The sequence below is a fragment of the Loxodonta africana genome, chromosome X (genome assembly GCF_030014295.1).
Source record: "Loxodonta africana isolate mLoxAfr1 chromosome X, mLoxAfr1.hap2, whole genome shotgun sequence".
Lineage (NCBI taxonomy): Eukaryota > Metazoa > Chordata > Mammalia > Proboscidea > Elephantidae > Loxodonta > Loxodonta africana.
The window spans coordinates 121,832,446-121,844,436 of NC_087369.1; the positions used below are offsets into that span (position 1 = coordinate 121,832,446).

The 11,991-nt window shown below is 47.5% G+C and overlaps 1 protein-coding gene across 3 annotated transcripts; it reads right to left on the bottom strand.

Moving 5' to 3' along the window:
- Positions 1–1,523: 1,523 nt before the first annotated feature.
- On the bottom strand, positions 1,524–8,438 carry ARMCX2 (armadillo repeat containing X-linked 2). 3 transcript variants are annotated; one of them, XM_064278625.1, is made up of 3 exons: positions 7,943–8,438; positions 6,672–6,724; positions 1,524–6,424 (listed from the first exon to the last, which is right to left on the bottom strand). In XM_064278625.1, the coding sequence occupies exon 3, from the start codon at positions 5,591–5,593 to the stop codon at positions 3,641–3,643; it is 1,953 nt and encodes a 650-aa protein (XP_064134695.1). In that variant the 5' UTR covers positions 5,594–6,424; positions 6,672–6,724; positions 7,943–8,438; the 3' UTR covers positions 1,524–3,640. The 3 variants fall into 3 exon arrangements, with proteins under 3 accessions (XP_064134695.1, XP_064134694.1, XP_064134693.1); XM_064278624.1 differs by having other exon boundaries at positions 1,524–6,724; XM_064278623.1 differs by lacking the exon at positions 7,943–8,438 and having other exon boundaries at positions 6,672–7,758.
- Between the last annotated feature and the right edge of the window lie 3,553 nt (positions 8,439–11,991).

The following is an 11,991-nucleotide window of genomic DNA, read 5'->3' on the forward strand; positions in this document are numbered from 1 at the left end:
ACCACGTTCCCCATCATCCTGAAGCAACTGGCTTGATAAAATGATGGAATGGCCTTCTCAAGACACAATTAAGGTGCCAGCTAGGTGGCAATATCTTGCAGGGCTGGGGCGGTGTTCTCCAGGAGGCTGTATATGCTCTAAACTACATCCAATATATGGTGCTATTTCTCCCATAGCCAAGATCCATGGGTCCAGGAATCAAGGGGTGGAAATGGGAGTAGCACCACTCACTATTACCCCTAGTGACCCACTTGCAAATTTTTTTTGCTACCTGTCCCCATGACCCTATGCTCTGTCAGTCTAGAGGTCTTAGTTTCAAAGGGGGAATGGTCCCACCTGAAGACACATCCCTTATTCCACTGAACTGAAGTTAAGAATGACACCTAGCCACTTTGGAGTCCTTACGCCTCTGGATCAACAGGCAGAGAGTTACCATATTGGCTGGTGTGATTGATCCAGATTACCAAGAGGAAATTGGATTGATATTACATAATGGAGGTAAAGAAGAGTATGTCTGGAATGCAGGAGATCCCTTAGGGCACCTCTTATAGTACTACCATACCCTGTGATTAAAGTGAGGGGAAAACTACAGCAACCCAGTTCTAACACTACTACTAATGGCACAGACCCTTCAGGAATGAAAGTTTGGATCACCCCACCAGGCAAAGAACCATGACCAGCTGAGGTGCTTGCTGAGGGCAAAGAGAATATGGAATGTGTGGTGGAAGACAGTAGTTCTAAATACCAGTTACCACCACATGACCAGCTGCAGAAACAAGGACGGTAACTGTTATGAGTATTTCTGCCTTGTATGTGTGCGCACCAATGTTTTTGTTTTTTTCACTTCTAAAATGTAAGCTATAAATAGGGCTAGTGCATATTTGATTGTATGTGTGTTCTTTGTATCATGTTAGACACAAGTATGACTTTATAATTGTCTTTTTTTCAGAGATTGTGTATGGTTTAAGGAGATGTGTACAGGTGCCAAGTTGACAAGTGATCATTAAGGTTGTGCGTCAACTTGGCTGGGTCATGATTCTCAGTGGTTTGGCAGTTATGATGTAGTTTGGCAGTCATATAATGATGTGATCACTTACAGGATGGGATTTGATATAATGTGATCACCTCCATGATAGGATCTGCTGTGAGTAGCCAATCAGTTGAAAGGGAGTTTCCTTGGGTGCATGGCCTGCATCGAATAAAAGTGAACTTCCTGGCAAGGCTCATGGAAGGCTTTTTCTTGCTCTGGATGCTGCAGCTGGCTCCTGTTCATCTGACCTTGGGTTCTTGGAACTTGAGCTACCAGCTTACCTGCGGTCTTGCCTGCTGATCTTGGGATTCATCAGTTTTTGCAGCCTGTGAGCAAGAGCCTTGCTGTCTTACCTGTCGATCTTGGGTTTGCTAGACCCTGTGGCTATGTGAATCAGGAGAAACCTCCAGGGTTACCCATGAACTTGTGACATTCTAACCTCTACAGCCATGTGAGCCATTTCCTTGATATAAATCTCTACCTCTCTATATATTTATATGCTTTACTGGTTCTGTTTCTCTAGAGAACCCAGGGTAAAACAGACATTTAAGTTATTTTTAGTTTTTCACTCTTAGAAACAGTGCTGAATTGACCATTTTTGTATATTCTTTTTTGTACAATTATTTGATTCTTTCCTTAAGGGGGGAAACTCTACGAGTTGGACAAAGGGCATGCACATTTTTAAGACTTCTTATGCATATTGCTAAATTATCCCCCAAATAATAAGTTATACCAATATGTAATGCCAATCTATCCTTTTTCTATATGTCTCCTTCCTAGGTGTCCCTATCCCCATCACTGCCACAGCCTACCATACACTTGTAGAAAAATGAGGGTTTTATGAAGGATGTCAGCAAAGTAGGCTGGTTTTGAAAAATCTCTGGGACGCCTTCCATGTGCTTCTTTCATTGTTTCAGTGAGCCAGGGAGGGGAGGAAGGAAGGTACATCTGTTCTTAAGTGAAGTCACGAGGACCCCCAAAGAGGGTCTCCCTCCCATTAAGGCCACACCACTGTCCCTCTTCCAAAAGAAGGCCGACCTAGACCTCAAACACTTGTCTGCACCAAGCATCATTCTTTCTGCCCCATTTTTTTAAAATGATTTTTATTGTGCTTTAAGTGAAAGTTTACAAATCAAGTCAGTCTCTCACACAAAAACTTTATACACCTTGCTACACACTCCCAATTACTCTCCCCCTAATGAGACAGCCTGCTCTCTCCCTCCACTCTCTTTTCTTGTCCTTTTCACCAGCTTCTAACCCCCTCCACCCTCTCATCTCCCCTCCAGGCAGGAGATGCCAACATAGTCTCAAGTGTCCACCTGATCCAAGAAGTTCATTCCTCACCAGCATCCCTCTCCAACCCATTGTCCAGTCCAATCCATGTCTGAAGAGTTGGCTTCCGGAAGCCCCATTGCTTTTTTGTCATCCTTTGAAATGGTAACCCACTTTGGCCTTTGGTGGTCACCAGAGTTGTCCTAGAAAGAGAGGCTTTCCCTGTCAGGACCTGCACTGGACCATACAATCCTCCCTCTCTGTCGCCCCGTACCCAAGCCTCCAGCAGAAGTACCAGCAGATCCTGGTACTTCTCTTTTCAGAGGAGTCGCTTATTACCATCTTTCCCTAACAGTTCTTATAATCACCACCACTTTATTTTACCCTTTATCATCTCATGCTTAGTCTATTACGACAATTTCTTAACAAATGTCCTCATATTCAGTCACCACCCTTATCTCCAACCCAACTTCAATTCGGCTTGCACATTGCCACCAGATTATTTTTCCTTTAGTCAAAAATGTTCATTGATTCCCAGAACATGACAGGATAATATTCTAATACATCAGCTTAGGGTTCAGGATCTTCCCTAAACTTGCCTCACCCTAAATTTTCACCTTTATCTCGCATCACTCCTCTCTCCACAGCTTCCACTCCAGGCAAACTGGTTTCCTTCCTATCACAGCAACGTATTTCCAACCTCCATGCCTTTGTTCATACCATTTCCCTCTCCTGGAATGCCCGTCTGATTTTTCTCATGCTGTCCCTTAGGGCCCACCTTAAGTGTATCCTTTCTTCTTGAAACTTCCTCAGCAACCTGTGCTTCATTTAACCAGATAGCACACATTCGACAATGAGTAATCCTTTGGTATTTATGTGCCTTATCTCTTCAGCTATATTTTAAATTCAAGCATAAGAACAATTTTTTGTCAGTTGAAACATACAACTTTATTGATGATACACAAATGAAATCTTTGGTGGATAAATTCAAGTCAAAGCAAATGATAGAAATGTAGGCTATTCATGATGGACAGGTTCACTTTCAATTCATATAGAGGAAACAGTAAAAATATTTCCATCCAAGCAGTGAGATTATAGTCACAAATGTGTTTTCAGTACAAGAGGACTATTTATTTGGTATTCAAAAAATGGTTCAGCTTAAAGCTGGAGACTGTCACGGATAACATCACTCTGGATGATACATTATTCAAAACTGGCAGCTGAAAAGATCCTTTTACTATATGAGCAAAGTGGAAAGGCAGTAACTTTCACTTTTCAATGCTTCCAAATTGCATAAACCAAGAAATTTCTTCAAGTTCTTTGAGAGTACACAGCCAATCAGAATTTATCCACTAGTTTTATAACTTTCACTTTCACCAAAAGGTCATGATGATTTGCTAAAGCTCGGATTTTCTTAACACACACTCCAGATGCAGTGCATAAGAAAAAAAGGGAGCCCTTATTGAATTCTCTGTAGTTGAATACTTCCGCTCTGAGATTGTCATAGATGATCTCAAATAGAGTAAGTGCATTAATAAGAATTTCTGATTCCACATAAGAATTATAGAGTGAACTAAAGGATGCTGGCACTTGGGTACTGAGCAGCTTTCTTAGCATGTCTGGATTTTCAGCAAAATTTGAAAGTATTTTCAAAATCTCAACCTTGATTTTTCCACCTCCCTGAGACAACAAACGGAAAAAGTTTGCAATGGAATTGACAAGCAGGTGCTGGTAGTCATTAGTAATAGTCATGTTTGTTAAAAATTTTAGCCCAACTACCTGTACTGCTGAGTTCAGATTAGAGGCCATGATATCATCCATCACTTTATTCATGTACACCTGAAGCCGGCCCTGATTTTCATAATTCTCACTCAGGTTATTCATGACCATTAAGGCTTTTTCCTTAATGTGAGGATCAGTTTTGTTGATCATGTTTGCAATAATTGGGAGGCCTCCCAATTTTCGAATTGTGTCTTGGTTGCATGAATAATTGGCATTGTTGCTCAGGGTGAGCAGAGCTACCTGCTGGATGAAAGGATCATCTGTTTTCTGAAGCAAGGTAAGGACTTTCCTGAGGTCTCGGGCACCCAGGATCTCATCAATTTCATAAGGAAAGGGGCGCTTCTGCATGTGAACTGGTCTCTTCCCCCTCCCTCTGCGCTGGGTCTCAGGCTCAGAGTCTGAATCGGACTCTGTATCAGTCCATCCGGACTCACCTTCCTCAGAATCAGGGATCTCCGCCAGGAAAGCCTGTCCCCCATTAGCTGAGGCTGCAGCAGCTACTGCTGCCCCATCCCCAGGGCGGAAGCCCAACCCCAATTCGTCTACTTCAACTTTGTTTTTCTTGCCCTTGCCTTTGCCTCCAGCACGGGACTTGGTTCCACCCTTGGCCCCGCCTTTGGGTACAGCTCCAGTCGCTGACCCGGCCTTAGGTATAGCCCCAGTGTGTGCCCCTGGGGTCGCTCTCTTGGTGGCTGCTGTTCCAGGAACTGGAGCTATTCTAGAGGACCTAGAAGTTCCAGGAGGCTCTGTAGGACCTGTTGGCTCTGCGGCCTGGGTAGACGCTGCCGCCCCAGGAGTCTGCATCACCTCAGCAGGTGCTGCCACCTCAGGTGCCTCTGCCACCTCAGTAGGCGCTGCAGCGGTGGGAGCCTCCATCACCCTCACACTTTCTGTTGCCTTCGGAGGTGCCACTGCAGGAGCCTCATCTGCACTGGGGGTTTCTGCCAACTTGGGAGCCCCTGGAATTGTGGGAGCCTCTGGCATTGTGCGAGCCTCTGGCATTGTGGGAGCCTCTGGCATTGTGAGAGCCTCTGGCATTGTGGGAGCCTCTGTAGCTCCAGGAGCCTGTGCCTCGCCGGGAGGTGGTGCCATTGCAGAAGGCGCTGCAGTTCCAACTTCCGATTCAGCCTTAGGCCCAGCCCCAGCCCCAGCCCCACCAGCCTCTTGGGCCTGACTTCCTGCCCCACTCTGAGCCTCAGCACTGGCCGCAGCTGGGACCATTGCCTCAGCTCCACCATTGTTCAGTGCAGAGTCTCCATCCTGATCCCTGTCCTGTGCCCCAGCCAGCACTGGGGCTGGAGGTCCAAATCCAGGCCTAAGGTCGATTGTGAATCCTGCCCTTAGCCCGGCTCTAGCCTTGGCTCCAGTACGAGCCACGGCCTTGGGCTTGGCCTTGACCAGTCTCTTCTTCTGGTCTCTTCCCCTGGAGTATTTGAACACACAGTACCATGCTCCAGCCCCGATCACTATCCCCGCGGCTACGCAGCCAGCATCCCGAACGCGGCTCATGGTGCAGCTGAGGTGATTCTCTGATTCAGGGCGCAGAGCTGGCTTGCCCAAGCGGGATGCGTGCGCGCCTGGGCGAGATGCTACAGCTCAGGCTAGCAAGTTCTGCTGAGGTTACAAGCTGAGCAGGACCTAAGGGTACAGGATAGAAACGAGACTTTGGGCTCCAGCTCACCTTGTGCCTACCCAGGCCTGCTTTAAGTAGAGAGTGGGGACACAATGCTTGGTGGTAGGCTAGCACCCAGGACACTGTGCCAAAGCCCGCGTTTGTTCATTCAGGGCCCTGGTTGTCCAACGTTTTGTCTTCATCCCTAGCCTGCCCTGCCAATCCAACACACAATTTTCCAGCACCTAGATGGGGGAGGGGGATGGGGCCTGGGTGGCACGAACTGTTTGCACTGGACTACTAACCTAAAGGTTGGTGGTTGGGACCCACACAGTGGCACCTCGCGGAAGAAAGGCCTGGAGATCTGCTTCCATAAAGATTACAGCCAAGAAAACCCTATGGAGCTCAGTTCCACACTGTAACACATGGGGTTGCCATGTCTCAGAATCACCTGGATGGCAACAGGTTTGGTTTAAGAGGGAGATCAGAGGCAGTATGAGCGTCAAGAAAGCTGATGGAGAGCAGAGAAAGGCAGTAGAAATCCCATATTCTGCTCTGATGCCTACCCTCCTACCTCCCCACCCCAAGGGTCCGCAGAGGGTGCTCATACACATACCAACCTGCCGGAATCAGGAGCAGATTGCTCTTTTCCCTTCAAGCCTGTGGTTGTGCAGGGGCCGAAAGGAGCCTCGATGGTCTGACACCGGTCCCTTTGCTGATTTGAACCCCTGTGGGTCAAGAGTTTCTCCCTCTCAGGGCTCTTCTTCCTTTCCCTACCCCCTTCCCCTTAAATTATTTCCTAAGGCTGATGCCACACCCCTTTCCCTGCACCAAAAAGGATGGGGGCGGGGCAAGGGTGCTAGTAGAAGGGAGAAGATGGAAGGGGAGGAGGAGCCTCTGATCCGAGACTCTGCTCTGGTTTCTGTCACGCCCACACCAGGGTTTCCCAGACAGTTCCCACTCCTCAACACTGACCTCCAAGGATTCAGGGCTGTTTATCCCTCCTTCAGTTCAGTTAGAACTTCATCCTAAGGACAGACCAAAAGGCAGACATACAGACAGCAGACGCTGGAGACTGACAGCCTTGTGGATGGATCAGCACCAGAACAAGAGTCCCAATAATTGCCTTCTGGAATTCATACATCAGAATGTCAAACATTTCTACCTCCCAAATTCCCTCAACTCTTCCCACCCCTCTCCTCTCATTCCAATCCCTCCTCCGGCGCAGTCTCCTCAGGCACTCAACGCCTCCTTCCACTCTGCACCGCCCCGTCTTCCGCCATTTCTCAGGGACACGCCACCGCCACACCCCTTCTCTGCACTGAAGTGGGAGGGGGCGGGGCGAGGTGCAGCGAAAGCTGGATGGGACACGGGACCGAGGATTACTGCTGAACAGTCTAGTTGTCCCCCTCCTGTGATCACCCTCTCTTCACTCTCCAGCCCCCTCAGGCCTAGCCTTAGTCTGCAGAACACAGGCCTCCATGACTGCGTTCTTGGGTTCGAGTCGTGATTTTCCACTGTTTCTCCACTCTGGGCTCCGCCTCCCACCCAGATCCCCAGATAACCGCCATTTCTCCGGCTTGAGAACCCGAATTCCCTTTCCAGGACTGAAAAGACGGGTGTGTGGGGGTGGCGAAGGGCGGTGTGGGTCCGAAGTATCTGGAAGGCGGTCTGGGAGCTACTACGGCGGTTTAACCCCAGATTTTCTCCTGTGAAGCCCAGACAGCGCCAAACCCGCCACCCCCCGACAGGGGCTGGCACACCCCTTTTTCAGCACCCCAAAGGCCAGGGGGCGGAGGAACAGAGTGCGTGGATCGGTGGTCGGAGGAGGTGTCTGCAAAATGAGTGGGAGTGAATCAGCCAGAAGGTTCCTAGATTGCATGCCCCTCGGTCCAGCCTTTTTTAGTGTTTCCACTGGCCTTAGATGCGCTGCTACGTTTATTTCTCTTCCCTCCTCTTCTCAAAACAGGACCCGGTGTCGGGGCACGGGGCCTGAGTGTCAAAAACAAAGTGGGACGACACTGGCTGCCAGAGGGAGTAAGCAGATTCTTCGCGAAGTCTAGCAAAGTCTTTCTGCTCCCCCTCCCCCTGTCCCCGCCGCCCACCAAAAGGAGCTGCGACTGAGCGCTGTTGTCGGGAAAGCCGGCCAGGAGTGGGCGAGGCAGAGGCTCCCCTGGCCTCCGACGCCCGTACCTCTGGGCTGCCCCTGCTCAGGGCTCCCAAGCCGTGCCCACCCTTACACCCACCTGCCCAGATTTGGCAGAATTTTCTCCTCCTCCTCCTCTTCGCCTGGGTTAAACGCACTGCTGTGCACAGCGAAATAGAGAGTTGGTACCCAGAGGAGGAGGGAGGACGGCGGTCAGGGCTTTAAGTACCTTTGCCCACGTCAGCTCCTGATCACGTGAAAGCCGCATCGCCAGTAAGCTTGGGTCCCCAATTTCCACTCCCACCAGGAGTATAAGCCCTCTGCTTTACCCCCCCAACCTCACCTCACCCTACCACACCAGGTGCTGTCACTCATTTTTTTTTTTGTCTTTGTAGCCCCAGGGGCCAAAAGTAGCCCTTTCTCCCCGTTGTCAGTATGTGCCTTTCTCTGGGTACCAGGTAGGGTCTGCATCTTCTTGGAGGGCTATTGGCAAATTCTACTTTTTTGTTGGGGAATTGTTTCATCTTTTCTTGGGCTACTGGATACCTTCTCCTCTCTCTTCCTCCAATCCCCCAGCCACTTGTGCTCACCATTTTCCTGGCAGTGTGGTCCCTACTCCAATATGGGCAAGGAGACACGGAGTTGAGAGTGGGGTCTGTATTTTTGTAATACTCTTCTGCTTTGTTTTTAAAACTATCACCATGCTTTGTTTTTACAGTAAGAACACACAATAAGACAAGAGCTCACAGAGGGAAACAGCAATGAAAAAGAGGGGCATGCTCTATAAAAAAAAAGATTCCCCGTTTAAACTGGAAGGCACCATTAATTTGGGTTAATTTTTTTCCCATAGAAAATTAATTTTATTGGCCACGTAGGACCATTTCAAAACATGCTAAGGTATTTGCAAATCTAAACATGGTAATTTTCTCAACAAGACTAGCATATTTCCACATGATCTGTAAATCGATCCATGGGGAGATGTTTGGTTGTCCAATTTTATTTATTTTGGACAAATAATATCCTACTTTTTCTCCTCCCGGGACAGCTTGTCAGATGGATAAATAAATGATCCTGTCTTCTTCTGTTAGAGAAACACATTTATTTAATGTTCCCAAACCATTGCTGACTGCTGTGTGAATCTCCTGTAATTTGATGGCTGTAACCACGACAGTTTTGAACACCTGTCCCTGGATTAGGTCCCAGGCTGGTGATTTAGTTTTTGGGCAAAGGGAAGAGCTGTGAGGCCCAGGCAGCTGAAGGTCTGAGGACTGCAGAGATGGTCTGATCCTTCCTGCCCTGTCAAGAGGTGGGGAAGGTGCTGTTCCCTCCACGCTCCCATAATCCATAGACTCATCTTCTGCTTCAGACACCTGACTGTTGCTCACTCCAAAAATATACATGGACAGGTGACCAAGCTGGTGATCAAGCTGGTGGCTCTTTCCTTCCCTCCTCCCTTTTTCCACCAAATTCACCAAGAAGAAACTCAGCCTTTGAGAACTGCTATTCCCACCTACCCCTGAAGCCGGTGGTTTTCAAGAAGCCTGAAGAAGTGATTGCTGAGAGGAGAGCACCCAGGCCTGCCCGTTCTCTGCCCTTAGTCGCTGCTGACACCCACATAGCCTGAGAAGTGCACCCTGTTGGGCCACTAATCTCTGGTCTCCTTAACACCAGGGCATCCAGGAAGAACTTAGCCTTGATGCAGGGTCACTGTTTTCCAGTCCACACCCACCTTGGTGCCCCCTCAGGCAAATTTATGCCTGAGCCCAAGGCATTCTCCCCATGATCATACTGATAAAGCTAGCGTAGGTGTGTTCACCTGACCAAGTCCGTGGACTACCTGAAATTGTGTGCCAAGTTGTGTTTGTGAGTGCATGTGTAGTTAAGTGCATTTTTTTTTGTGGGAATAGAGATCATTGATCTCATCAGTCTCTTAAGGGTCTGTAATTCCTCCCCCAAGTATTACGGACCAATACGATGCCCTAGAGTCTGTGTTATATATAACTGTCCAGATTAGGGATCTTGCATTTTTTTTCCTTTCTGGTAAACTAAACCCACTGCCATCAAGTTGATTCTGACTCATAGCAACACTATAGGACAGAGAAGAACTGCCCCGTAGGGTTTCTAAGGCTGTAATATTTACAAAAGCAGACTGGCAGGTTTTTTTCCTGCAGAGTGGCTGGTGGGTTTGAACCGTCGACCTTTTGGTTAGCAGCCGAGCACATAACCATTATGCCACCAGGGTTCCTAAGGTAATATATACTAGTGGTAAAAATTCTAATAATATGGAAATATATGACATATATAAAAGTATATATAATATATGGAAACCACGGTGGCGTAGTGGTTAAGAGTTTGGCTGCTAACCAAAATGTCGGCTGTTCGAGTCCACCAGGTGCTCCTTGGGAACCCGATGGGGCAGTTCTACTCTGTCCTATATGGTCACTGTGAGTTGCAATCAACTTGATGGCAACGCTTTTTTTTTGTTTGTTTTATATAATATATAAAGTATGTATAATATATTTAAAATATGTGTATATATATATATAATGTATTAGGCCAGGTTCTCTAGAGAAGCAAAACCAGCGAAGCATATAAATATCTATATAAAGAGACTTCCATCAAGGAAATGGCTCATGGGCTCATGTGGTTGTAGAGGCTTGAATGTTCTAAATTCATAGGTCAGGCTGGAGGCGTCTCCTGACTCACATAGCCACAGGGGCTGGCAAACCCAAGATCAACAGGTTAGACAGCAGGGCTCTTGCTCATAAGCTGCGAAGACCGAGATCGGCAGGCAAGACCACAGGTAAGCTGGTAGCTCGAGTTCCAAAAACTGGAGGTCAGATAAACAGGAGCCAGCTGCAGCATCCAGAGCAAGTAAAAGCCTGTGAGTCTTGCCAGAGAGTCCACTTATATTCGATGCAGGCCACATACCCAAGGAAACTTCCTTTACACTGATTGGCTACTTACAGCAGATCCCTTCATGGAGGTGATCATATTACATCAAATCTCATCATGGAAGTAATCACATCATCATATGACTGCCAAACTACATCATAACTGCCAAACCACTGAGAATCATGACCCAGCCAAGTTGACACACAACCTTAATGATCACTTGTCAACTTGGCACCTGTACCCATCTCCTTAATCCATACATAATCTCTGAATAAAGACAATTATGAAGTCATACTTGTGCCTAACATGATACAACAAACACACATACAATCAGATATGCACTAGCTCTATTTACATCTTATATTTTAGAAGTGAAGAAAACAAAAATATTTGATGCATACATACAAGGCAGAAATACTTATAACAATTACCGTCCTCATTTCTGCAACTGGTCACCTGGCTGTAAATGTATTTAGAACTACCTTCTTCCACTATGCATTCTGTATTCCCTTTGCCCTCAGCAAGCACCTCAGCTGGTTGTGATTGTTTGCCTGGTGGGGTGACCCAAACCTTCATTCCTGAAGGGTCTGGGCCATTTGTAGTCATGTCAGAATTGGGTTGCTGTAGTTTTCCATCGACTTTAATCACAGGGTCTGGTAGTACTAAGAGATGCCTTAAGAGGTCTCCCGCATTCCAGACATATCCTTCTTTACCTCCATCATGTAATATCAGTCTGATTTTCTCTTGGTAATCAGGATCAATCACACCAGCCAATATGGTAACACTTCTTTGCCTGTTGATCCAGAGGCAGAAGGAGCCCAAAGTGGCCATGTGGGATTCTTAACTTCTTAACTTCCAATTCAATGGGATCACACATGTGTCTCCAGATGGGAGCATTCCTCCCTTTGGAACTAAGACCTCTAGACAGAGCATAGGGTTGTGAGGACCCAACCAAAACCAAACCCAGTGCCGTCGAGTCGATTCCGACTCATAGCGATCCTATAGGACAGAGTAGAACTGCCCGCATACAATTTCCAAGGAGCACCTGGCATATTCGAACGGCCGACCTTTTGGTTAGCAGCCATAGCACTTAACCACTACACCACAAGGGTTTCCGTTGTGAGGACAGGAAGCAAAAATTTTGCAAGTGGGTCACTAGGGGTAATAGTGAGTGGTGCCACTCTCATTCCACCCCTTATTCCTGGACCCATAAGTCCTTGCTATGGGAGAAACCACACTATATGTTGGACACTG